Source organism: Pelophylax lessonae (genome assembly GCF_965119305.1).
Source record: "Pelophylax lessonae genome assembly, chromosome: 9".
NCBI classification, from domain to species: Eukaryota; Metazoa; Chordata; class Amphibia; order Anura; family Ranidae; genus Pelophylax; species Pelophylax lessonae.
The window spans coordinates 77,153,679-77,181,640 of NC_138776.1; the positions used below are offsets into that span (position 1 = coordinate 77,153,679).

Here is a 27,962-nt window from a genome sequence, read left to right on the forward strand (position 1 = left end):
CTCTCCTCTTGGGGAACAGATCCTGGCTGCCCAACCTGATGCTCCCACAAAGAGACTTGCTGGCAAATGTTTTGTACCCGCGGGGTTGCGCATCAGACTGTTGCTCACATACCACAATTCCAAGACTGCGGGTCATACTGGTAAGAACCAGATGTCCTGGACTATTTCTCATCAGTTCTGGTGGCCATCTCTCCGCACTGATTTTGCTGCATATTTGGCTGTATGTTCAGTCTGTGCCCAAAACAAATCTCATCTGTACCTTCCCTTGATCCTACTTCATCCCATTCACAATGGGGAGCGTCCCTGGTCTCACCTGGCCATAGATTTTATTGTGGAACTTCCCGCATCTGAGGTTATCCTCATGGTTGTTGACCGGTTCTCCAAGATGTGCCACTGTGTTCTGTTTAAACGGCTGCCTCTTGCCCAGGAGCTTGCCTCTGTGTTTGCCAGGGAGATCTTCCATTTACATGGGTTGCCTAAGGAGATTGTCTCAGACCTTGGGAGCCTGTTTGGTTCTGACGTGCCTTTTGCTCCCAGTTGGGTATTCGACTATTTCCTCGGCCCACCATCCGCAGTCCAATGGTGCCACTGAGCATTCTAACCAAGCTCTGGAGCAATTTCTCCACTGCTATATCTCTGACCATCATGACAATTGGGTTGATCTACTACCCTGGGTGGAATTTGCCAGGAACTCGTCTTCCAGAATGTCTCAGTACATGGCCAATTATGGGTTCCAACCCGCTATGTTGCCAGAGTAATTCTCGGCATAGGACATCCTGGCCATGGAGGATCATCTTCGTGCTCTCAGTTCCTCTTGGGTGCAGATTCAACAGTCTTTACGGGTCTCTGCACAGCGTCAGAAGCTCCAGGTTGACCGGAGACGTTTATTTGCACAATTGTACCAGGTTAGGGAGAGGGTGTGGTTGTCGACCCGTAATCTCAACCTCAGGGTGCCTACTCCAAAACTGGCACCCTGTTTTGTTGGGCCTTTTTGCATCCTCCGTAAGGTGAACCCGATGGCCTGTGCCCTGGATGCTCCCCCTGGCATGCACATCTCTAATATCTTTCACGTGTCACTTTTGAAGCTACTGGTTTGCAATCACTATACTTCTTCACTTCCCCGTCTTCATCCCATTCCTATGGGCAATCATGAGGAGTATGGGTTAGCAGCATCTTGGATTCTCTCTGTTCTGAGGTCAGGTTCAATACCTGGTGCACTGGAAGGGTTATTGTCCTGAGGAGAGCTCCTGGGTTTTCTACACTGATGTTCATGCTCCCGCCCTTCTCCGTGCTTTTCATGCTCGCTTTCCTCAAAAAACATTTTTTGCTCCGGGGAGGAGGGGCCGTTGAGGGGAGGGTACTGTCAAGGTCTAACCTTGCCCTCCTGTTGGCAGCCATCTTGGACATTTGCAGACTGCTGTCTCTTAGAGACTCTGATTGCATCATCACTTCCTGCTGCCTGGGCGTCGCACATTGATGATGTCACACACACTTGACTATATCTATCACCTGCTGGGTTGCTATGATTGCCCTTGCATTTGTGCTCCAAGGTGCATCTCTACTGCAGTCTTTTGTTCTCTGTGTTCCTCTGTGCATCGGATGACGACCTGGCTTTAGCAGACGACCCGGCTTCGGCATAATACCCACTTCTGGATCCAAGCCCGGCTTGGATTACCACCCGCTCCTGGACTTGACTCCGGCTTGTTCCTGCTCTCATTTCCTCACTGTTGCTGTGCGATTATTATTATTGTTGTTTCCTCCAATAAACTGCTTCATTTTACCTGCATTCCCGTGTGGTCTGGTTTCCTGGCACCCTGACAATAAGTATACCACCACACTATATGAGCACACACGAAATAGACCACCAGCTATTTGAGGGTTAGCTAAAGGGATTATATTGTTGCAAGGCAGGTAAATGCAATGCACAATGCAGTAAACAGGTAACTAAATACGTTTGAATGCATATTGAATACGTAAACTAAGTAACATGAATACTAGGCTATAATATGGCAATTAACATAGTCGACAATAATACTAAACCAAATTTACCTGGTATACACAAAATTTATGAAGTATATAGCATAAACAATGGATGGATATAAAGGGCAATAAAAAGTCCCTAATAACCCTGTGCAAAAACCAACCATAAGTGTCTCAGAGTGCACTCTCTGATTATACCCCTGGATGTGGGTATGCATAGGTGTTCAGGTGTTCCTGAACAGGGTAACCCTGGAAGGTGTTTGTACGATACCTGGCGCCTAATTTATAATCCTAAACTGGCTAACTTTGGGGCCTGATGTGTACGGTGGTGCATTCAGTCCCCCACAAGCACCTGGCGGAAGGGAGAGCACAGAGGAGTCTCAGCATCAGGGGGAGGGGAAAGCAGGGGCTCTCAGCTCATGTAACACCCCGCTACAGAAAAATTAGTTCTAATTGCTTGCTTTTTCTTACTGCAGCTTGAACGTTGCACATTTGCACTGGCTTTGCTGTTGGGATTTTTTTTCAAATACTCTTGCATGCCGGTTCAGTGAGATAGTGTACAAAGAGCAAAGTTTAATAACCTGGTTTCAGTTTCTGTAGTTGAGTCTTTAGAAAATAAGACAGTATGTGGGTAGGGCCAGTTGTATGGTTGAACAGATGTATTTAGTAAGTTGTAGGTTTAAAGGAACACAATGGAGATAGCAGACTTCAGTCACTAGCACTAGTCTTATTGCTGTTAGCAACTAGGGTAGAACACTTGTAGTAACAGTTGCAGTAACACTTAAGGCCCGTACACACGTAAATATTCGGCCAACGTCCGATCGGCCGATTGTCGGGTTGTTAGTATGATGCTTCCGACAACCGACTGCGACTTTTCGGCCGAACAAAATCTGCTGTGCAGGCTTTAAAATTTTTGTAGGCCAACAAAGAACGGCCGATTGTTCGTCAGGCAGTACAGATTTTGGCCGACAAAAAGCAGATGAGCAAGACTGGGCATGCTCAGAGAAGAAAAAACACACGGAAAGTTAACCAGCACATGACATCACTTCTGCAGTCGGTTGTTGTTGGCCGACAAAATTTGTGTGCGGTCTTTAGCACTTTTCAACCTACAAAACAGCACCGGACAAAAGACGGCCGATCGCTCGGCCGACATTCGGTACGTGTGTACGGGCCTTTATAGTAAGAGACCCAGTGACACTTGTAGTAATAGGCTTAGTAACACTTTTTGATCCAGTATGTTTGCCACTCCACACAGGCACAGCACAGTTCCTAGTTCAGTACTGCTGCAATACTCTTGCTAAGAAGATGATAGCACAGGACCTACTAGCAGCAGGTGGTAGCAGCCTATGCACACAGATATGCAGCTGTATATCTTCAGCACCACTAGGAAAGACACACATGACTTAGGTGGCAAGACACAAGCATTACTAGTATCTGGAATCTGCAGATGGGGTGGCTGATTTGCAGGGTGGCAGCACAAGTGGCACTTAGGAATGCGGAGAAGGTCCTCTAAGGTAGTTCTGGGGACCAGTTGATAAGGCATACAGTGGTGTCCCTACTCTTACCCTACCTCCACTAAAACCTCTCCTTAGGGCTACTTCTTGGACCCTGACAAGCGTGGATACTCCCTCTACACTATCCACTCACAAATGCACACAAAACCCAGCAGGGCACTATTTATTAGCACTGCTCCAACCAAGATGGCCACAGAAGTTCACTAGTAGTTGCAGTGTCCAGTCATACAACTGCTGCCCTGGTGAAACCTATGGAGGTTGCAGGGGAACATGATTTCCCTAAGACTGCATTCCATCCCTAAGGTGGCAAGACAGCACCTGCTGGGTGGAGTCGGAACTACTGTACACCAGCCAACAAGTACCTGAAAGGTTAGCACTAATGACTTGCAGAACTGTACAATACCTGCCCACCCACCACCTTCCCAAATTTACACAATAGTGTGCTCTTTTTTCCTGATTACTGTCATTTGGGCTACGTTACAGTGGTTGTAAAGGCAACATTTTTTTTCTGTGCTTGAAGATAAAAAAACCTTCTGTGTGCAGCATCCCCCCCAGCCCCCTCCCAATACTTACCCAAGCCCCATCTCAATCCAGCAATGTGCACAAAATCAGCAGCTCTCCTGAGTCTCTCCATCCTCATTGGATGGGGAGACCCAGAAGAGCTGGGGGAGGGGTCAAGCCGTACTCTATGTGTAGCTAGTATGTGTAGTTTGTAGTGTAGTAAAATTTGGCCTGGCTGAGAGCCAGGCTGGGTTGAATCTGGGTCGGGGCTGAGTGACTCAGAGAGGCTGGATGCACCTCTGGTAACTCCTCAGCTCTCTGGAACCTTGGAGAAGCTTCCAGAAGTAGAGCGTGAAGTCTAGGAGGAGCTGCTTGGAGTACTGATGAGGACTTCAGCCAATCCTCAGCAAAGTGGGCTAACAGGGGGCAGGCATCTCATAAATACTAATGGGTCTTGCCAGCAGGGGCAGTCGGGTGGAAGATGGAGACGGAGGGTGAGGAGGCTGTTGGTGGCCCTTAAGGGTGCCCCTAGTCTGTGGAGCAGGGGGTTTTACCTCGTGTGTGGAGCCCGGATGCTAGAGGGGCTCTCTACAACACATGGAGGAATCCTTCCTGGAGGCATGGGAGCAAGGAAAGGACAGCGGGAGCAGGTCAGGAGATCTCCTGAGGAATCAGCCTGGTGGGTTGGTGAATGATCAGTCTGGGAGGACTGTAGAGAGAGAGAGAGAGTGTCAGTCTGGCAGGGCTGTGAAGAAGTTAGCCAGCAGGGCTAGTCAAAGGGGCAGCTGCAGTCAGACAAGTTGGCAGTGCCTGAAGAGGTGGTGCTGGGATCAGTATCCACATGGATGTTTGCTGGACACTGAATTTTTGCTACACATATAAAGGGGAGTTCAGCAAGTTAGTGCTGGAGGAAGCCTCCTGCTCACAACAGACGTACAGTTACGGCGGTTTGCGCAGGAGCGGCTGCCTGCCGCAGTACATCTGCGGCGGGTGATCTGCGGCTGGCGGTCGCAAAGAGGCTAAAAAAAAAACAAAAAAATGTGAGCCTTTAATATCCCTTTAAAAGTCTGTTGCGCCCTGTTTATTCAGTTTTGTTTTCTTCACTATGGTTTTCGTGTTCTACAAATAAAGTACACAATCCGGGGGATACCCTACACATATGGCGCTTTTCCACTGCATAGAACCGTACCGGCTCGGCACGCTTTTGTGCTTTTCCACTCCGGTACCGCATGGTATAGGGTCGGAACGGTTCGGTACGGTACGGTATAGGTTTGCTTTTCCACTGCATGGAACCGAACGGTACGGTACGGTACGGCTCTGAAAAAACAGTACCTACTCGATTGTGGTTCCAACAGGTACCAAACTGGTACCATATCCCACAATCCTTTGCATGCAGTCACTACTAGCCACTGATTGGTCAGAGAATCACACCCACCCCGTTGTTATCCCACCCACTTAACTTTAGTACTACTTTAGTGGAAAAGCAAACCTATACCGTACCGTACCGAACCGTTCCGACACTATACCATGCGGTACCGCAGTGGAAAAGCAAACCGGGCCAAGCAGGGCCGAGTAGAGCCGAGCCACTTGCAGTGGAAAAGTGCCAATAGAGTGCAGACAGGAGAGGTCCACGTTGGACCCCTGGCCCCGGGTGTCCTGTCTTTACAGGCGTCTTTAGGTTGGACTGAGACTTTTTGCATTTTGAAAATGATGTATTTTTTGTACATTGATACATGATTTCAATGTGCGTTGAGGCAGTAGAATTCATACATGCAGCTGCATTCTATTAATGATTGATTTGTATTAGTCCTATCTTTACTGAGGTTTCCCTGCCATAGCTGACTGCATTATCTCTTGAATTTAGATATGAATGTGCCTAAGAGCATGGGGCAATCATCGCACATTATCACAGTCAGCAGGGGTCAGCCTGACAGGTACACTGTGCTAGGCAGGCACATATTCCAAAAGGAACACTATCTGCGTGAAGCTTTCTCTCCCCCCCCATGTGTGCACTGGTTTCCTGCCAGGTAACAAGAACATCTCAGGCCTGATAACTGGATCTGACCAGACTATTGTACATAGCATCCAATCAAAATTCCTTTTTTTTTTTTTTTTTTTTATTTGGATTGAGTGGGAGGGTTAGAACCTTGTCAGATATTTATTATTGTGTGGGGTGGATTTACTAAGGGCAAAGCATTGCTGACTTTCATTGTCCAATCATGGGCAAACATATATGCTGTTTTCTTATTTTCCTTGCAGGTGATTAGTATTGTTTGTAAACTGAAGCTTCACCTCATTAACTATGCTCTGGAGCAGCTGCACTTGCAAAGCGCACAGTCTGTATGATTTTACCAATTGACCTCCGGAAGATTTACCCTTCTTTCTGACTAGGCCATCTTTTGCGATATGGCACTGTGTTACTTTAATTGACAATAGTGTGGTCATGCAATGATGTACCCAAATTACATGTATGTCCTTCTTTTTCCACAAATAGAGCTTTTTTTGGTGGTATTTGATCACCTCTGCAGTTTTTATTTTTTGCGCTATAAACAAAAATAAGAATGACAATTTTGAAAAAAAAAACACTTTCTGCTATAAAAAATATCCAATAAAAAAATGTAAAAAAAAAATCTAATTTCTTCATCAATTTAGACCAATATGTATTCTGTTACATGTTTTTGGTTAAAAAAAAATCTTAATACGCGTATAATAAATGGTCAGTGCTACAAATATGCACTGTTACTGTACTAATGAAACTGGCAGAGAAGGGGTTAACACAAGGGGTGATCAAAGGGTTAAATGTGTCCCGAGGGGGTGCTTTCTAACTGTGTCGGGGATGGACTTATGGAATGAACACAGAGACCTGTGTTTTTAAATAGGAGGAACACAGGAGCTCTGTGCGCATTGCTGACAGAACAGCGGTCTGCAGTGTTTACAACAGCAGACCACGTTCTGTCTCCACTAGTGATCGGGGGTACCTGGCGGCAATCGCGGCCACCAGCCCTTCAGATCATCTTCCCCTCTGGCGAATGGGGGTTGTACCGCGGTGATGCCTGCAGCTAGAGGCATCACCCCGGTACCGTTGTTTATAGCCAGCGGTCGGCTTTCTAGTAATGACAACTGATGCGGCTGAGCAGCAGCTCAGTTGTCATTACAAGAAGTGGGAGGGGACATTCCCCCCTCCCGCAGCTCGCCCAGGCTTCCCGTCCCACCAGGAGGCCCAAGCAACCAGCTGGCAGGTCCGCCTGCTGACCGAAGACCCGAACAAAGCCGGATTCGGCTCAGATCGGGCCTCCGATGTAAAAACCTGGAAGGGATGTCATGACATCACTTCCGGTTACTGGAGCCTTAAAGGCACCAGATTTTAAAAAAAGGAGGTCTTTTAGACCCCAGATCTCTCCATAAAGAGGACCTGTCACTGCCTATTACTGTCACCAGGGATGTTTACAGTCCTTGTGACAGCAATAACAATGATCAATTTTTTTTTTTTTAAAAAGACAGTGTAAAAATAAATCTTTCGCATTACACAAAAAAATTGGGCTAACTTTACTGTGGTTTTTTTTTTTGTAATTCATAAAAGTGATTTTCTGCCCAAAAAAATTGCACTTGAAAAACCGCTGCACAAATACCATGTGAGATAAAATATCACACCAATCGGCATTTTATTCTCTAGGGTCTTTGCTAAAAAAATACAGTGCCTTGCAAAAGTATTCGGCCCCCTTGAACTTTGCGACCTTTTGCCACATTTCAGGCTTCAAACATAAAGATATAAAACTGTAATTTTTTGTGAAGAATCAACAAATGGGACACAATCATGAAGTGGAACAAAATTTATTGGATATTTCAAACTTTTTTAACAAATAAAAAACTGAAAATTGGGCGTGCAAAATTATTCAGCCCCCTTTAAGTTAATACTTTGTAGTGCCACCTTTTGCTACGATTACAGCTGTAAGTTGCTTGGGGTATGTCTCTATCAGTTTTGCACATCGAGAGACTGAAATTTTTGCCCATTCCTCCTTGCAAAACAGCTGGAGCTCAGTGAGGTTGGATGGAGAGCGTTTGTGAACAGCAGTTTTCAGTTCTTTCCACAGATTCTCGATTGGATTTAGGTCTGGACTTTGACTTTGCCATTCTAACACCTGGATATGTTTATTTGTGAACCATTCCATTGTAGATTTTGCTTTATGTTTTGGATCATTGTCTTGTTGGAGGACAAATCTCCGTCCCAGTCTCAGGTCTTTTGCAGACTCCATCAGGTTTTCTTCCAGAATGGTCCTGTATTTGGCTCCATCCATCTTCCCATCAATTTTAACCATCTTCCCTGTCCCTGCTGAAGAAAAGCAGGCCCAAACCATGATGCTGCCACCACCATGTTTGACAGTGGGGATGGTGTGTTCAGGGTGATGAGCTGTTTTGCTTTTACGCCAAACATAACGTTTTGCATTGTTGCCAAAAAGTTAGATTTTGGTTTCATCTGACCAGAGCACCTTCTTCCACATGTTTGGTGTGTCTCCCAGGTGGCTTGTGGCAAACTTTAAACGACACTTTTTATGGATATCTTTAAGAAATGGCTTTCTTCTTGCCACTCTTCCATAAAGGCCAGATTTGTGCAGTATACGACTGATTGTTGTCCTATGGACAGAGTCTCCCACCTCAGCTGTAGATCTCTGCAGTTCATCCAGAGTGATCATGGGCCTCTTGGCTGCATCTCTGATCAGTCTTCTCCTTGTATGAGCTGAAAGTTTAGAGGGACGGCCAGGTCTTCGTAGATTTGCAGTGGTCTGATACTCCTTCCATTTCAATATTATCGCTTGCACAGTGCTCCTTGGGATGTTTAAAGCTTGGGAAATCTTTTTGTATCCAAATCCGTCCTTAAACTTCTCCACAACAGTATCTCAGACCTGCCTGGTGTGTTCCTTGTTCTTCTTGATGCTCTCTGCGCTTTAAACGGACCTCTGAGACTATCACAGTGCAGGTGCATTTATACGGAGACTTGATTACACACAGGTGGATTCTATTTATCATCATTAGTCATTTAGGTCAACATTGGATCATTCAGAGATCCCCACTGAACTTCTGGAGAGAGTTTGCTGCACTGAAAGTAAAGGGGCTGAATAATTTTGCACGCCCAATTTTTCAGTTTTTTATTTGTTAACAAAGTTTGAAATATCCAATAAATTTCGTTCCACTTCATGATTGTGTCCCACTTGTTGATTCTTCACAAAAAATTGCAGTTTTATATCTTTATGTTTGAAGCCTGAAATGTGGCAAAAGGTTGCAAAGTTCAAGGGGGCCGAATACTTTCGCAAAGGCACTGTATATATATATATAAAGCTTGGGGTTTCTAGGTAATTTTCTAGCAAAAAATACAGATTTTGACCTGTAAGCAATATATGTCAGAAAAAGGCTTAGTCTTTAAGGGGTTAGGGCTGGGTTCACACTGGTGCTATGCGGGAAAGTCTGCAAATCCTGTGCGGGTTACCGCATCGCACCTGAATCGCAGACCTTTAAGGAGGACTGGGCTACCTCCAGGCCTACCTGCCCCCTATCTATCCATTGCTTCCACTGTGGAGACTCTGGAGACTCCACTGTGGATACATTTATAGGAGTTGGGACTGCAGGTAATACAGAGTGCCATAAAGGGGCCTTGCAGCTTACGCATGCTTTTACAAATGTGTGCTAACTAAATCCCCATTTTTAATGCATATTGTTAGACAGCATAATTTGGTTGTTAAGTAGACTGGTTAAGTAGACTGGTTTTGGTTTGAATTTCAGACAGTTCACACATGCGAACCGCTGCAGGTGTCAATGTAAAGTTAATGACACCCCCTGATCGATTCGCAGATTGTTCTCAACCATGCGATCTGATTCCAGTGTAAACCAATAAAAAGGTTCTGTACCATTTGGTTCCGAATACCATGTGCCAAACTGCATGGCTGAATTTGATTGCACAGACATCGTATGTGATCTGCACAGCAATGCGTTGCAAATCACATGCAATATCTGTGTTCGCACCAGTGTGAACCCAGCCTGAATGGGACACAGATACATTTTTTATTACTCTATCCAAAAAAAAAAAAAAAGATTTAGATATACAGTATCTCCAAAAGCGAGTACACCCCTCAAATTTTTTTAAAATATTTTATTATATTTTTTCATGTGACAACACTGAAGAAATGACACTTTGCTACAATGTAAAGTAGTGAGTGTCCAGCTTGTATAACAGTGTAAATTTGCTGTCCCCTCAAAATAACTCAACGCACAGCCATTAATGTCTAAATGCTGGCAACACTCATGCGTCTATTTCCCAAAGACAACCTTTGGCTATGACGCCGAGCATGTGCCTCAACTTCTTTGACCATGGTGAGGCCTGTTCTGAGTGGAACCTGTCCTGGTAAACCTCTGTATGGTCTTGGCCACTGTGCTGCAGCTCAGTTTCAGGGTCTTGGCAATCTTCTTATAGCCTAGGCCATCTTTATGTAGAGCAACAATTCTTTTTTTCAGATCCTCAGAGTTCTTTGCCATGAGGTGCCATGTTGAACATCCAGCGACCAGTATGAGCGAGTGAGAGCGAGAACACCAAATTTCCCCATTCACACCTGAGACCTTGTAATACTAACGAGTCACATGACATTGGGGAGGGAAAATGGCTAATTGGGCCCAGTTTGGACATTGTCACTTAGGGGTGAACTCACTTTTGTTGCCAGCGGTTTAGACATTAATGGCTGTGTGTTGAGTTATTTTGAGGGGACAGCAAATTTACACTGTTATACAAGCTGTACACTCACTACTTTACATTGTAGAAAAGTGTAATTTCTTCAGTGTTGTCACATGAAAATATAAAATAAAATATTTACAAAAATGCGAGGGGTGTACTCACTTTTGTGAGATACTGTAGCTTATCTGAACCTCCAACACTTAAGGCGATTGTAAAGGCGATTTCTGAAATAACATGTTATACTTACCCGCTCTGTGGAATGGTATTGCACAGAGCAGCCCTGAACCTCCTCTTCTGGGGGGCCCCCCCACCAGCACTATCTGCTCTCCTGTTCTCCGAGTGCCCCCATAGCAAGCTTTGTGCTGAGAAGACTCAGGTAAGTTTATAGGGCGGGGGGGGGGCATTTAACAACTGGGATATTTTTTTACCTGAAACAAAAACAAACATGCATACTTACCTATGTGGCTGCAGTATCGATTGGATTTTGCAGCTGTCTCATGCCAGCTCTAAAACTGCAAACCGAGTGATCACATGACTGTTTATCGCTCAGTTCTTGATCTTCGCAGAGCAGAGAGCAGTAACTATCTGTCACCACTGATCTGGCTAAGCCATGGCACCCAGGCAGGGGTATTCAACAAATACACCACACAACTCTCCTGTGCTTGAAGGTAAGCCCCAGAATGGTTTTACTCTAAGTTCTTCATCCAGATCAGTTCGGATAAATGCCACTTTGCTGCCCTCTCTAGACTGGGGCTATCTGGATACACTGGAATTAAGAAATAGACAGAGGGTGCACCGGCCTAGTGCATTATCCTCAATGTAAAAAAGGCTTTATTGTATAAAAAAATATACTCACAAACGCTTGAAAAAGGCATATCACATCAATAATGGCTGCAATATCCAAAGTATCACATCATAGATATAACGTCCACAATGATTGGCTAACGCGTTTCGAGGTCCTGCCTCTTCTTCAGAGCCCAGAGGCAGGACCTCGAAACATGTTAGCCAGTCATCGTGGACATTACATCTATAATGTGATACTTTGGACATTGCAGCCATTATTGATGTGATATGCCTTTGTCAAGCGTTTGTTTGTGAGTATATTTTTTTATACAATAAAGCCTTTTTTTACATTGAGGATAATGCACTAGGCCAGGGATCCTCAAACTACGGCCCTTCAGCTGTCGGGGAACTACACATCCCATGAGGCATTGTAAAACTCTGACATTCACAGACATGACTAGGCATGATGGGAAGTGTAGTTCCTGAACAACTGGAGAGCCATAGTTTGAAGACCCTTGCACTAGGCCTTTGCGCCCTCTGTGTATTTCTTAATTCCAGTATTCAAAAAATCAAAGTGCTAAGACCAAGATTCATTTCCAAATGACAACCAATCAGAATTCATCCCTCATGTCTCTACAGAAACGTGAGATCTGATTGCTTACTCTTACAGTTGAAGTCCAGGATACTCGAATATTGCCAGAATACATGTGTTCATTTCTAACTGAATCTTGGTGGGCATTGTGTATATTTGCCAGGTCTTTGCAGTAATCCAGTGTGAAACTTTGCTTCTGCACAACAGCTTCCTGTAATAAAGACCAGTTCGTGCTGCTCTCTCTCCTTGTGTAGGGTGACTGGTCTTGTATCCGCCCCCTCCTGTAGTTTTGCTGCAAACAGCCTGTAGTGGGTGGGGCCTGCTGGATCCCTCCCACATCTCTGACTCCTACACAGTCTTTGTACAGCACAGTGATGATGTCACCACTTTCACAAGGTAATAATTGGATTTGCAAAGGCATTTGGTGCTCACAAAGTGGATTTATATGCTTTGTGGCTATTAGGTAACACATTTAAATTAAAGTTTTTGTGCACAGAGTTAAGCTTTTATCATTAGTCTTTGTACAGCATAATTTCTTTCTGAATTGAATAAGTCCTTTGTGTTTATCTTCTCTTTATATCCAGCTCTAAATGTGCAATTTTTCTTTATTTGCCATTTTTCTGTGTGCTGCTCATTACATATATGAAGCAAAGAAAGGAGCCCAGATTAGCATAGCCTTGTTATTAGGAACAAAATACATCTGCTGCCTGATCCCGTCTCCTCCTGCAGCTTCACACCTTGTCATTCCTTTCACAGCTCTCTGCTTTATCACACTTCTTCTGCTTCTCCGTGGATTTAACTCCCAGTGAGTAGCTTGGACTTAGTCACAGAGGATTAGATGCAGTTTTCCCTTTGACACCATTTCTAAACCTCACCCAAGACCAAAAGTCACAAGCTTCTGTTTTGCTACCCCCAGAATCTTGTTTTGTGGCCCGATGGTTTGGAATTCTATTTTTGTAGCCGTGATATAAAGACCCCTCATTGTGTCGATCTCTTGGCCGCACAATACTGCTGTGTGTCTGGAAAAATGGTAACCAGATAGCCTTCCTACCAATTATTAATATTATTATACAGGATTTATAAAGCGCCAATAGGTTGCAAAGCACTTTATATAAATAAAAGGAGACAGTACAGTTACAATACAATTCAATGCAAAAATAATCAGAGGGTCTAGCTTGTTATAGCTTACAATGTAAAAGGAATGGACAAGCGATACAAAAGGTAATAACTGCGGGGGGAGGGGGGGAGAAGTGACCTGATTGAGTAAAAAAAAAGTACTGCTTATTAGTTATAGTCAGGATAGGCCTGTAGAGATATGTTTGCAGAGATTGCCTGTAGGTCAGGGGTTCTAAACTCTTGTCCTCTGGAAGCACTAACAGGCCAGATTTTAAGTATTTCCTTGGGGAGATGCAGACTAGAATACTGCAATTACTGAGTGTCAAATGATATCACCTGTGATGTATTTTAGTTATCTTGCAAACCTGGCCTGTTAGTGAGTCCTGAGGACGGGAGTTGAGAACCACTGCTGTATGTAGATAGAGTGGAAGATGGACAGATTGGGTTAAGGAGTTCCATAGGAAGGGAGATGCTTTGGAGAAGTCCTGGAGGTGAGCATGGGAGGAGGTGACATGGGAGCTAGAGAGTAAGAGGACTTGGGAGGAGCAGAGAGAACAGTTGGTTGGTATTTTGAGACAAGGTCGATGATGTAGCTGGCAGAGTTGTGGATGTAATTGTAGGTTGCTGTTAGTATTTTATTTGTTGGGTGAGGGGAAGCCAATGGAGAGATTGGCAAAGAGGGGCAGCTGACGCCGAATGGTTGGTAAGGTGGGTGAGTCTGGCAGCAGCATTCATGATGGACTGAAGGGAGGGTAGCCTACGTAAAGGGAGGAGCAGAGAGAACAGTTGGTTGGTATCTTGAGACAAGGTCGATGATGTAGCTGGCAGAGTTGCGGATGTATTTGTAGGTTGCTGTTAGTATTTTATTTGTTGGGTGAGGGGAAGCCAATGGAGAGATTGGTAAAGAGGGGTAGCTGACGCCGAATGGTTGGTAAGGTGGGTGAGTCTGGCAGCAGCATTTGTGATGGACTGAAGGGAGGGTAGCCTACGTAAAGGTAGGTCAACAAGGAGGGAGTTGCAGTGGTTGATGAAAAACCTGGGACAGAATTAGTATCTGTTGTGTCCTTGCTAAGAATTAATGGGGTTTACACGTGACTGAAGAAAGCTGAAACCCTCTATGTGTGCTCTACAGAAAAAAAGTTTTTTTACTTTGATTGCCAGGCAGAAGAGGTGACTGCCCTGGACACAAAATAGACAGTATCTGCAACCTGTTGCTGGGGAGGGGGCACACACTTTGGCCTTCATGCCTTTGGTGCTGAAGAACTACAATATATTATGAAAAGTAATGGGATGCCTGCCTTACACACACATGAACTTTAATGGCATCTCCGTCTTAGTCTGTAGGGTTCAATATTGAGTTGGCCCACCCATTGCAGCTATAACAGCTTTATTTCTTCTGGGAAGGCTGTCCACTTGGTTTGGGAGTGTCTATGGGAATGTTTGACAATTCTTACAGAAGCGCATTTGTGATGTCAGGCACTGATGTTGGGCTCGCAGTCTCCGCTCTAATTCATCCCAAAGGTGTTCTTTCGGGTTGAAGTCAGGAATCTGCGCAGGCCATTTAAGTTTCTCCACCCCAAACTTGCTCATTCATATTTTTATGGAACTTGCTTTGTGCACTGTCCAAATCATTTTGTGGAGGGGGGATTATGGTGTGGGGTTGTTACTCAGGGATTGGGCTTGGGCCCTTAGTTCCAGTGAAGAGAACTCTTAGGGTGTCAGCATACCAAGACATTTTGACAATTTCATGTTCCCAACTTTGTGAGAACAGTTTGGGGATGGCTCCTTCCTGCTCCAACATGATTACACACTAGTGGAAAAACAAGGTTTAGGGTGCAGGAACTTGACTGGCCTGCCCAGAGTCCTGACCTCAACCCGATAAAAACACCTTTGGGATGAATATTAGAGCCGAGACTGCAAGGCAAGCCTTCTAGTCCACATCAGTGCCTGACCTCACAAATGCGCTTCAGGAAGAATGGTCAAACATTCCCATAGACACACTCCTAAACCTTGTGGACAGCCTTCCCAGAAGAGTTGAAGCTGTTATAACTGCAAAGAGTGGGCCAACTCAATATTGAACCCTACGGACTAAGACTGGGATGCCATTAAAGTTCATGTGCATGTAAAGGAAGACGTCCCAAATACGTTTAGTAATATACTTTATGTCTTGGCACTGGGTCTGTATTCTCTCATAGGTCTACAATAAACCAAAAAGTGACCTCTTTAGCTTTAAGAATTGTAATTCAGTTGTGACTGAAAAGCGCAGGGGAGGTAGGATGGGTTGGAGCCTGCGGCTGTGAATATCAAGAACAATTAAGATCTTTGCAGTAAGGCAGCAGCTGCACTTAAAATACAATGTTATAAGGTAGAATTTATATTTAAAGGAAACATTAGGAAAGTATAGAGGCTACTGATTTTAAATTATTTTTGAATATGCTAATTCCTTGGCTATTAAGCTGATCCAGTGGCTTCAGCACTTTCCCAGAAAACAAGCTTGCAGATTAGGAACGCTGGCTTTACTCTGGCTTTCCTAAATTGCATGCTCTTTCCAGTTTACCATTTCAAATAAAACTGAAAACGGCCAGGTAACTGGCACTGGTCACCTCTGCATAGCTCTTAGTACTCGTTTCCTTTAACTGAAAACGATGCTGCCTGATTCCTGAGTAGACCCACAGTACACATATCTGTAATCTAAGATTCTTTCTATTTGCTTCTCACTAACAAGGCATTCTCTGAAGACTGTTCCTTAATGAGAATAGCGATGCTACGCAACTATCTATTAATTTACTCCGCAATGAAGTAAATCCCTATAGTCCAAGGAGATTCTAATGACTGTTCTGACCTTAACCCTTATCATGCTGGAGGCTTGTTCCTGCTGATTTCAACTTTTCCCTCAGCAGCTCTGTGCCTGTGCGTGGTGAGATAGGCACATGGGCGAGAACAGGTGTCGCGGAGGAGGTATCTGTCTCTCTCACTTGTTCTATTTACAAGGCACCAGCTGTTTCTCTACAACAGACCAGAGATGTGACACACAAATGAGAAAACACACACACATATTTGGTTGCCTTCCTGCAATCAGAGCTGAACTTGTGGCTGTTGTGGTCTGCCTAGAACGAGGACGAGGACGTAAAGTGCCTAAGTGTTAGACATGCTAGCCTTATGCGGCATCTCTCAGTGAAGTATCTCATTACCATCCAATCTCTTTATAGGTTAATACCTGCATGAATTATGCTGTGACCTACTTATAGAAGCACCTTGATAGTATTGCATGGCTTCCATATATTTGCAAATGGAAGACTGATTTCTAGTATGATATAAAACAGCCTTTCTCCACTAGGGTTCCGTGGAACCCTAGGGTTACTTTAGAGGTTTCCAGGTGTTCTTTGAGTAGTGGCAGATTAATCTACACCTTATGGTGCCTGCACACTGTAGTTCCAGGGCTGGCGTCGCTTAGCAAAGCCAGCAACGTGGGACCATTGGAACCTCTGCCCGCTAAGATAGGTCACCGCAGACACCAATTTTCTTTTTAGCTATCTGTAATTTGGGACATTATTTCCACTGACTAGCAATATAGGAGCATTCTTCCAATAATCCCCATTATTTCCACTGACTAGCAATTTAGGAGCATTCTTCCAATAATCCCCATTATTTCCACTGACCAGCAATTTAGGAGCATTCTTGCAGCTGAAACCCAGTGTAATCGGACACAACTTCTTCTGACCATTAACATATGTGGGGCCCTCCTCCTGCTGGCTTTTTAAAGGGGCACCTTCTTCCACTGTTGGCCACTGTAGGGGGCTCCTCCCACTGATGGCCATTGTAAGGGGCCTTCTTTCACTGGTGGCCAATGTAAAGGGGGCCTTCTTTAACTGGTAGACATTGTAGTGGATGCTTTCTTTCAAAGGTGTCCTTTGTGAAGGGGGTCTTCTTTCAGTTGTGGTCATTGTAAGGGGTGCCTTCCTACACTAGTGGCCAATTTAAAGGGTACCTTCCTACACTGGTGGCCAATGTAAGGGGGGCATTATTTCACTGGTGGACACTGTAAAACAAGCTCCCTTTCAGAGGTGGCCTTTGTAAAGTAGGTCTTTTTGCAGTGGTGGCCAGTGTAAAGGGGGGGGGGGCTTTTTTCATTTGTGGCCAATGTAAGGGGGGCTTTATATCATTGGTGTTCATTGCAGCAGGCATTCTTTCACTAGTGGCAATTGTACAGAAAGCCTCCATCACTGGTGGTTAATGTAGAGGGAGCCTTCTAAAATAATGGTTTCCTGGCAGTTTTAGTGACCCTCTAGATTCAATACTTTCTAAATCCTGACCTGAGAGTATGTAGACTAGGACAATCAGAACTCCTTATCTGCATGCTTGTTACAGGTCTGTGAATCAAAGTATTAAAGCCAAAAATAACATAAACAGTAATACCCAGGCAACCAGAAGTTTCAGGAATTGCATGCAGCTATCTCCCATGACAGATTTATTTAATGTAAAAAGGAAAATCTTATTTCTTATTCAATGTATTAAAAAATAATAATGTATATGTGTGTGTATATATATACAGTATATATATATATATATATATATATATATATATATATATATATATATATATATATATATATAGCAGAAGTTAGTCAACTTCAACTGGGATGATGAAAATGTTTTGAAACTCCAAGTAGCTTCCCCGGCTGGAACATACTCCAGCATCTTCAACCACATGCAATATGTACTTGACATGTAGGCAGGTGCAGTCTGCTTTCTCCACTGCAGCTGGCGCTCACCTGCAGTGGCATTGCAGAAAGAGAGAGGAAGTCAAGAGGAACATGATTCTTCTATGGTTTCCTGGGTCACTGGGGGAGCTATTTGAATGGATGCTGGTGCCCCATGTGATTTTGGTGGCCATTTTGGGTCAACCAGAGTCTATTTAGGGCCCTAGCTCCCGGGCTTGATGTGTATTTTGCGTGTGGATAATGCAGGGACAGGTTTCACCTGCCTTTCCAGTACAGTAATTAGCAGCAGGAAGAGGTTTTAGACAATTAGGGAAAGTGCAGGGACATGCCATTCTTCCTGGAAGCCTCCCCGCTTGGGTATGGGCTGGCCAAGCCGCATTCCACTCCTCGAGACAGATGATGTCAGCACACCTGAGACCTACTGATACACTTAACGCTGTAACCTTCTGAGATTGCGCCCGGTCGGGTGGTCTCCCCTTTGGTTTAGTTGTTCTTTAACAAACTTTATAAAACAGGAACAAATCCGTGCTAGGTCAGGCAAAAAGAACGAAAAGGTAAGCAGCCACTTAACCAACTATGATACCAGCTGTAAATGATCAATAAAAAATAAGAAGCTGCGCTAAATACTAATAGTGCAATCATGAATAATCATATGGTAGATAATGTGGCAAGAAAACAACTAAACATGCAGTGAATAAATTATGAGCAAAATATATAATTGAAAAAAATCAATCATATGAAAGTGATGTAATGAAATAGATGCAAAATCTTGTGTTAGGTGAACATAAAAAAGTCCTTTCAATGAAAAAGTCCTTTTCAATATTAAACAAAAGTATCGCTGATTGATAAAATCCACCATCAAGCACCAACACTTCCTATCAGATAGCATAGATCATGAATTATAATGGTCATAAAAACACAAAATAATCCGGCATCTGTGATAGGCGGTGGCTGCTCCAAATGGATAGATGTCCCGCTAATAAATGAATCTTTTATTTATTTACCGAACTTTAAATTTTCAATATAGTTCTGTTTCTGCAACTGGACTCTTAAGTGATTACTGTTGCCGCACCACACTGCACCCCCCCACTGGCACTTTTTTTAGAGCTGAGGAAGTTACTTAGATGAGTGTTGAAACTTCTCCAGCATTACAGAACCAGCTAAGTCCAGCTAAAGGTGACTATTTCATGGTGTACCTAGGCCTGACCTGGATAAATGAGAATGTTCACAAATGTACCCAAAATACTTTAGACCCAAGCAAATTAAAGAGCATTTTCAGATGGCAAGGTCAGCTATGACAACCTCCATGATTTTCATCTAACAGGTTGCCCTCAAAGTGAATCTCTAGGCAAAAACCTTTTTATAGTTTTGGATTAAGTGGGGAAGGTTTAGACCCTCTGTCAAGATTGTATTTCTGTCTCTGCAAGGGAGGTTCATCCCTCTGTTTATACTGGTGACTATTGTCACCAATTAAAAGAAAATTACATTTTAGAATTTTCCTTAGAACAAGAGATGAGGGAAAATCATTCACTGGGGCCTTTTGGACAACTATCTAAGGGCACTTCAAGGGTAGATTTTGTCTAATTCCAAAAGTTTAAGATCCTTTATATGATATAAAACACAGATTGTGAGTTTTATTTTATCTGTATTTTATAAATCTGCCAAATTGGGAGAGTTTACAGCAACAAAAGTGGAGCTGTTACCCATAGCAGCCACATTCTTTTTTTAATTGTAAAGCAAATATGTTTGTACAAAAACTGCTTATTGTCTGATTTTATGAAAACTGGACTAGAAAAGAGCCAAGCCCATTGTAATCATTCTGATTCTAACCAAAAGATGAGACCTGTTCGGTGGCTATGGGAAGCAGCTCCATTTGTCAGCATCATCTGAGAATATAGCTGGCCTGTGATTATTAAAGCAGTTTTGTGAATACAGTGGTTAATGGAGAGTGGCAAGTTAGATATAAGAATTTACTAAATATATTTTTTTCATAGGAGTGACTGGGTGACCTCCTTTAGAGTGATGGTCAGCAATGACAGCCACAGCTGGGTGGTGGCAAAGAACGGAGCTGGAGATGTGGTAAGGCAGTTACATTTATATGTCTATCTATAGCAGTGTTTCTCAATCTTTTTTCAGTCATTAAATTTATGCACAATCCCAAGGCACCTCATTGTAAAATGTAAAGCAGGGCTTGACAAATTTGCTTGAAATCTAGGAGCCAGCTAAAAAAGTTAGGAGTCACGCATGCCGAACGGCCGGCTACTGTGGGATCGGCTGCCATACACACAGGCTGAATGGTGGCCAGTTTTTAATGAACCTGCTGATGATGCCCGGCATTCGACTTGTGTGTACTTGGTTTACTTCTTCTGAGAGATATTAAAGGAACTTCAGTGATTTAAAATGGTCATGGTGGTAGGAGTCAGAAACACTGCACATGCTGGGATATTTACAATTATGTGCTGGGGGCTAGTTGCACCCCTAGCACATGTGACTTACTGCTGTAGGGTACTGCTGGTGGGTACAGCTGGCTGGTACTACTGGTGATAACTGCTGGTAAATACTGCTGACGGGTACTGCTGGCTGGTACTGCTGATGGGTACTTCTGGTGGGTACTGCTAATGGGTACTGCTGGTGGTTACTGCTAGCGGGTACTGCTGGCTGATACTGCTGGCGGGTACTGCTGGTGAGTACTGCTGGCTGGTACTGCGGGTGGGTACTGCTGGCTGGTACTGCTGGTGGGTACTGCTGATGGGTACTGCTGGCTAGTACTGTTGGTGATTACTGCTGGAGGGTACTGCTGGTTGGTACTGCTGTGGGTACTGCTGGCTGGTACTGCTGGTGGGTACTGCTGTGGGTACTGCTGGCTGGTACTTCTGTGGGTACTGCTGTGGGTACTTCTTTGGGTACTGCTGGCTGGTACTGCTAGTGGGTACTGCTGTGGGTACTGCTGGCTGGTACTGCTGGCTGGTACTGCCGTGGGTACTGCTGGCTTGTACTGCTGGTGGGTACTGCTGGCTGGTGCTGCTGTGGGTACTGCTGGCAGGAAATGCTGATGGACAGTGTGAGGAACCTGCAGAGCTGATGCTTCCTGTATCTCTCCTCACACGTGGTGTGCATTTGATATCACTCCGCCTGTGACAGGACGGAGCTGAAACTATACAGGAAGCATCGGCTCCGTTCTAACAGTTAACACAGACAGCCAGGATTTTGCACGGCACTTGTGGGTGTCATGAAGCCACAGCCCACATGCGGGAGACTCCCGCACCTCACGGGAAACTTGGGATGTCTGTGACAAGACACATGCCGCAGTGTAGCCCAGGCACCAGGCTTCTAATTCTAGTCGCCAATGCAGCTTGGCGCCTGGGGTTTGTCGAGCCCTGATGTAAAGGAAACGAATAGTTTTACATAATGCAGCGGCATCGACTCACGGAGGACACCCAACAGTAGAGATATTTTTTTTTATACACCTTAGCACACTGGTACTGACTAGTATTCCAGTGTTTCTTCTCTCCCTCACTTTCCCTCCCTCATTCAGCTAATGTACCCCAGTGTAGATGCGAACGGCAAACAAGGACGTACTCAATGTCTTCCTTATCAATTTATGACGTCATCATTAATTAGAATCCCAGCAACTGGCTTGCATGGAGTCCAAGGTTGTAATGCTGCACAAATTAAAACTTGTGACTTTGTGTAACAAAAAAATGCAGACAAGATCCACTTGCCAGCATGCTGACAGTTATAGGCAATTTGAAGTAATTTTTTGCAGTTTGCCAAGGCACCCCTGAAGAGCCCAGATGGCACCCCAAGGCTGATCAATGTATATTGCAATGAATTTGGTTCTTTATTTACTAGAGCAGTGTTTCTCAATCGTATTATTTCAAAGCCTTCCGTGCTCTGAAAGAAAAAATAGGACATGTTTGTCTAGCACCCAGGTCAAGGATTCTGCTAATGCATGACATAGAATGAATGTACTGTCCTTTGCTCATTATCTGCCCCCTTGATCTGCCTGCCAATTGTTGGCTGGGAGTGTACACTGCACATACAACGCCAATCGCTTGCTTTCTAGCAGCTAGTACGAAGTGGATAGGGCGAAGGTTGGGCATGTTGAAGCATGGTGTGACAGCAGTAGCTCTGAGAGGGTGTGCCTTCCCCCCTAACCACTGCATCCAGGGCAGCTTCCCCTCCTGCCAATCCCTTGTCCTGGCTCTGCCTATGGCACAATAGCAGGATCAATAATTTGAAGAATATTTAATGAGGAGTACCTAGCATATTTGACACCCAGGGTGGCTAATTTTGTTACCAACCCCCTGCAAAATTATCTTCAGTGTTATTCTTTAAATAAATATAGGCAGTAACATTGTGGTGTCCTCTAACATTAATGGTGAGTGTAGAATTGAACCCTTCCACTGGTGGTTTGTGGAAAATTGCCTCTGTGGTCTTTGTAGTTTGGTGATCAATCCACCATTGCTAATTGCTTAAGGAACCCATTGCACCTGCAGGAGGAACCCTAGGACAGCACTGTGATTATATTTGCAGCACTCACAGTGGGGCATCGTGCTGATGCCCTCTCAGGGGCAGGCCCATGACTCTCTACACTCACCTTATGTCCTCAGTTTTCTGGGATGATTGATGCTTGACATCATCTAGTGCTGGAGGATGTTTAAAGTAATTGCCTGGAGTTGGGTTTTAAGCTTTAATTAGAAAAAAGAGTGACAATCAGTGTGTCTTGCTACTACCACGCACCATTAACCTGCATAGCAGCAGTTTGCAAATTGCTAGCAGTCTAAGTTCACTTTATTACGTTTTGAATTTTTTTTATATGGATGTTGGCTGCATGTTTTTAATAATCAGCTTTTGCTCATATTATTCTCCAGTATCCCCTATGCAAGTGGTTAATGTTACTTAATCATAAGCACTCAGTGGAATCTTGAGAGAGACCTCAGAACCGCACTCTGCTGCCAGGTTTCTTCGGAAAGGAAGACTCTTTCCATAAAACCCCAGTTTATGAAGCTGTGGTTTTACTAGCAGCGGTTGAATGCACAAAACCCCTATCCTGAAGGATTTACAGATAGGAAGAGACAAGGCTGCCAGGTCAATCGTTGAAATGCGGCACATGTGAAACTCATATTCCACATAGCAGTGAGCTGAGATGAAGGGCCACTGCTTGTATTAATTACTCTACAGATATGGTTTAAGTGCTTAATCGGTTCAAGGCATTTGAATTGTGGGTGTCCTGTTCAAGTAAACCTGTCAGGAGACAAATAATTGGGCTACCATTGCTGACCTCCTTAAAAAAATGTAGCCTCCCGGCATTTTTGTTGACCCTTTGGTTTAATACAGTCATTGTTTTGGAACAAGCATGGAGATCAGGAGTCAGACAAAGCTTTATAAACATACTGTGTTGACAACCTAAGGTCACAAATAAAATGTTGAGATGTGACTCTGTATTGTGTGGCACCACATCCAATTAATTTTTAATTAAACTTCTTGTTCAGGAGCCTTCTCTCTGTGCTGATCCACAGCCCCTCTGTCAGCAACAGGTGTGACCAGAAATGTGTGGACTGACACAGAGAATATTAGGCATGATTAAAGTGAAAAGAATACAATTTATTTAAAAATAAGTGAATAACACAAATGTAAACGCACCTCCAGAAAACTATAACTGTGTATATCCAACCAGATAACCAAACAATAATGACACACAGCAAACAACTGCTCAAACCAAATATATACAAAAAACAGGATAAATGAATAGTAATTGTAACAGAGCCGGGGTCATACACGGGAGATCAAGCAGAGGGAGCTGGGAACAAGACAGAACAGAGAGAGGGTTACAGGAGACAGAGTAAGCAAGCAGGAAGGAAGGAATCAGGCTGCAGGGTCAGGATCAGAGTCCAGGATCAGGCTGCAGGGTCAGGATCAGAGTCCAGGATCAGGATGCAGGGACACAGGCATGCAAGTCAGGAGCACATGGAGAAAATACCAAGGCAGTGAGGAGGAGCATACACAGGGTTTAAATATACTTCCTGCAACCAGCATCAGGTGATGACTGATTGCATGAGATGTTAGCTTCTGACTACTGAGAGACACCCGCTGGTGGACACTGGAACTGCAGCCTATGGATCTGGGAGCTACAGTGCCACCAGCAGGTGAGCTCTTTCCTGACACCCTCCAAAAGGGAGATTCAGGAGATGTCAGCTCCTAGCCTACAGCACCTGGAATTCCCAGGCGGTCTCCCATCCAGGTACTAACCAGGCCCGACCCTGTTTCACCTCCGAGATCAGATAAGATTGGCAGTGTTAAGGGGTGATGTGGTGGACATCTCCTGAATCTCTCTTTTGGAGGGGCTATCCCACCACGGGGATTGGCACAGAGAGGAGCTGAGGCTCCTGAACAAGAAGAAAGAAGTTAATGCATGGTGGATCCTCTGAATGTAGGGACAGCAGTATTGCTACTGCCATCCCTTTCTTTACATAGGAAGTTGGAAGATCTTTGCCTTTTGGTGGCTATCACCCCAAGATTGCGTAGTCCCCGGGCAAGACTCCTATATTGTGGCTGCATAGTGCCTGGTGTGTGTCTTTCTCTCTCGAGCTGCTTTCATGGGTGACCTCCCTCCACTCCACTCTGCCAATTTGGGTGCTCTATGTTCTTCCCTGTGGGTTTGGCACCAATTGGATCTCCTGAGGAAGCTATAAGCAAGTTATCCATTGGCATTTGATGCACTAGATTCCTGTCCAGCCTGGACATGTAAATTCATTGCCGGTTCTGTGCTATCCACTCACCAGACCCTGGCACACAATAGGCATGTCATAGGTTTCTGTGCTTTAGGAAGATGTTACACAGCACTTACCATTTTTTTTTTCCATGTGTTGGTTTTAATTATTTTTATGATGTTGTAAAACATTTTTCTAATTTTTATAACTCTAAGTACTGTTTTTTCCATAGTGGCTACCTTTAAAGTCCAACACTCTTTTCTATTTTTTCCAACCTAAGGTCACAAAGCAACCAACAGCCAGGCATGTTGCATTTTCATAAGGGTAACCTCCATATTTTTCTCATGACAAGCTTTTCATAAGGGAAGGATTGTGATGCATTAGGAAAGCCAAAAAAAAAAAAAAAAAATATTTGCAAGCAAGTGTGTTTTTTTTGAAGTTCCTAGAAGCTGTTATTAGCATTTTTCTTTCTGCTCCTAGAAGCTAAATAGTGTTATTCTAAGTGTCCATGCACACTTCTTTAAGCATTTAGCGTTTTTTGAGCTTCAGCATCTAGGAGCAGAAAAAAAAATGTTTTTGTAGAGTTTTTGGGAGCATTTTCCCAGCAGAAAAAAGCGCTAAACGCCCCTAAACACTACTAAAACACCCCTGACAGCTTTTTTTTAGTTTTATTTTTCTTTGTGTACTGTAAAAATGCTAACGCCCCTAAAAGGTGCTAAAAGCTACTAAAACGCTACTAGAAACCAGCACAAAAATGCTATTATCAGTGTATTTTATCCAGCGTTTTTTTCTTTTTATTTAAGCTAATAAAAATGCTAGTGTGCATGGAGCCTTACAGATAAATAAATAATGCTGGTTCCTGTTACCAGTATGAGAGTGAGAGCGATAACACCAAATTTAACACACCTGCTCCCCATTCACACCTAAGACCTTGTAACACTAACAAGTCACATGGCACCGGGGAGGGAAAATGGCTAATTGGGCCCAATTTGTACATTTTCACTTAGGGGTGTACTTAGTTTTGATGCCAGCGGTTTAGACATCAATGGCTGTGTGTTGAGTTATTTTGAGTTGACAGCAAATTTACACTGTTATACAAGCTGTACACTCACTACTTTACATTGTAACGAGTGTCATTTCTTCAGTGCTGTCACATGAAAAGATGTAATAAAATATTTGTAAAAACGTGAAGGGTGTACTTACTTTTGTAAGATACTGTACATCCAAAGCTTCATCCCATTTTCTGACTATGCTATACCTAGCTAAATTGCTGTCATTTTTACAGCCTTGTCCCAATTTGTGTTGAAGGAATGCAGACAGTGTCTTCTGTGTTAATGGCAGGGGTTGGAACAAACTATAACACCACCATGGGGTGTTTGAGCAGTTGCAATGACAGTAAAATAAAATTGTGAAAATACAGGGAAAAAAAAAAGCCACCCCCCCCCCCCCAAAAAAAAAAAAAAGATTTCAGCCAACACATCCGAGGACTTGTAAGCTGCAACATCTCTTATTCTTGGGTTTAGACACATTTTATTCGACCCACAGTAAATGAATACGGGCCTTTTTACTATACCTGTGCTTTCACAGATGACTCTGATTAATCACTATGGGTTACTTATTGTATAAGATTTTGCTGTTTGAATCCATTCTTTCCTTGGATACAGGATCCATTATCTTTGGCCTGTCAGTGTACATTTGGCTTTCTGTAACTTAGTAGAGTACTCGTCATTTTTACAGCTATTTCCTGGCAACAGTGAGAAGGAGATTCCTGCTCTGAATGAATTTCTAGAACCCTTGGTTGGCCGTTATATTCGGATTAACCCCCGCTCTTGGTATGAAGATGGGAGCATATGTATGAGGGTTGAAATACTCGGATGTCCTCTGCCAGGTTAGTAGATCATAACAAATTGGTTGAATTAAAGTGTTTGTAAACCTCAGACATGAAATATAAACAAAACATATACTTCTATAGTGTGTACTTGTCTCAATTAAGAGCACAAAGTATCATTTCTGTCTGCTGCTTCGTTCATTTATCAGCATGAATCACTTCTGAGACATCTCCTGACACCAAGAGGAAAAAGGTGACAGGGGAGGGACCTCCAGCTGATTGACAGCCTAAGCTGTGTTCCTGTGTGCTGTGTGAAGAGGGTGTGTCTTCTCCCTCCAATCAGCTCTCAGAGCCTTCTTCGCTGAGTTCTTTAGAGTGTGACTTCAGCTCTCCCTTTTTTCTGAACTCCCAGACAAGCTTTAAAGTGATTGTAAAGTCTCTTGTTTTTCCATATAAAAATAACAAACATGTCATACTTACCTCCTCTGTTGCAATGGTTTTGCATGGGGCAGCCTGGATCCTCCTCTTCTCAGGTCCCTCTTCTGTGACCCTGACCCCTCCCTCCTGTTCATTGCCCCCCACAGCAAGTGCACCCATGCCGAGTCACAGTGCCCTGTGTCCAATAAGACACAGAACCCTGACCCGGCCTTGCCCCCTCTCTCTCCTGATTGGCTAGCTGATTTGATTGTGTTTTAGCCAATCAGGAGGGAGAATCTCGGACGGCTGAGACACTGGTGGACATCGCTGGACAGAGAGGGACCTCAAGTAAGTGTTAGGGGGGCTGCTGCACACAGAAGGCTTTTTATCCTAATTCATAGAATCCATTAAGATAAAAACCTTCTGACTACAACTCCTTTAACCACTTGCCGACCAGCCGCTGTACATATACTGCGGCAGGTCAGCTCGTTCCAGCGAAATGACGTACCTGTATGTCGCTTCGCTGGACCGTGAGTGGGGGCGTGCGCGCGCCGATTTGCCACAGGGGAAGCTGATCTGTGGGTCCGGTGGCCTCGATTGCCGCCGGGCACCCGCGATCGCTCCGCGTGGAGCCAGAACAGCCGTCTGCCATTGTAAACACGGCAGACCAATGTTCTGTCAGCAATGAACACAGGAATCCTGTGTTCCTCCTATTTAGACGCAGGTCTCTGTGTTCTGTTTCCATAAGCCCATCCCCCACACAGTTAGAAAGCACCCCCTAGGGACACATTTAACCATTTGATCGCTCCTGGTGTTAACCCCTTTCCTGCCAGTGTCATTAGTACAGTAATAGTGCATATTTTTAACACTGATTATTGTAGTAATGTCACTAGTCCCCCCAAAAGTGTCACAAAAAGGAAGTTAGGTGCCTGATATGTCCACGGCAATGTCGCAGTCCTGCTAATAATTGCTGATCGCTGCCTTTACTAGTAAAAAAAATAAAAATAAATGAAAATGACATAAATCTTTCCCCTAGTTTGTAGATGCAATAACTTTTACGCAAACCAATTAATATACAC

The 27,962-nt window shown here is 44.1% G+C and overlaps 1 protein-coding gene across 2 annotated transcripts in view; it reads left to right on the forward strand.

The window, feature by feature from the left end:
• CPXM2 (carboxypeptidase X, M14 family member 2) overlaps positions 1-27,962 on the forward strand; it is a 163,432-nt gene that overhangs the window by 75,618 nt on the left and 59,852 nt on the right. For both annotated transcript variants that reach the window (XM_082267448.1, XM_082267447.1), the window contains 2 exons: positions 19,920-20,004; positions 26,376-26,526. In XM_082267448.1, coding sequence (XP_082123574.1) covers positions 19,920-20,004; positions 26,376-26,526 — 236 coding nt within the window. The remainder of the gene's footprint in view (positions 1-19,919; positions 20,005-26,375; positions 26,527-27,962) is intronic.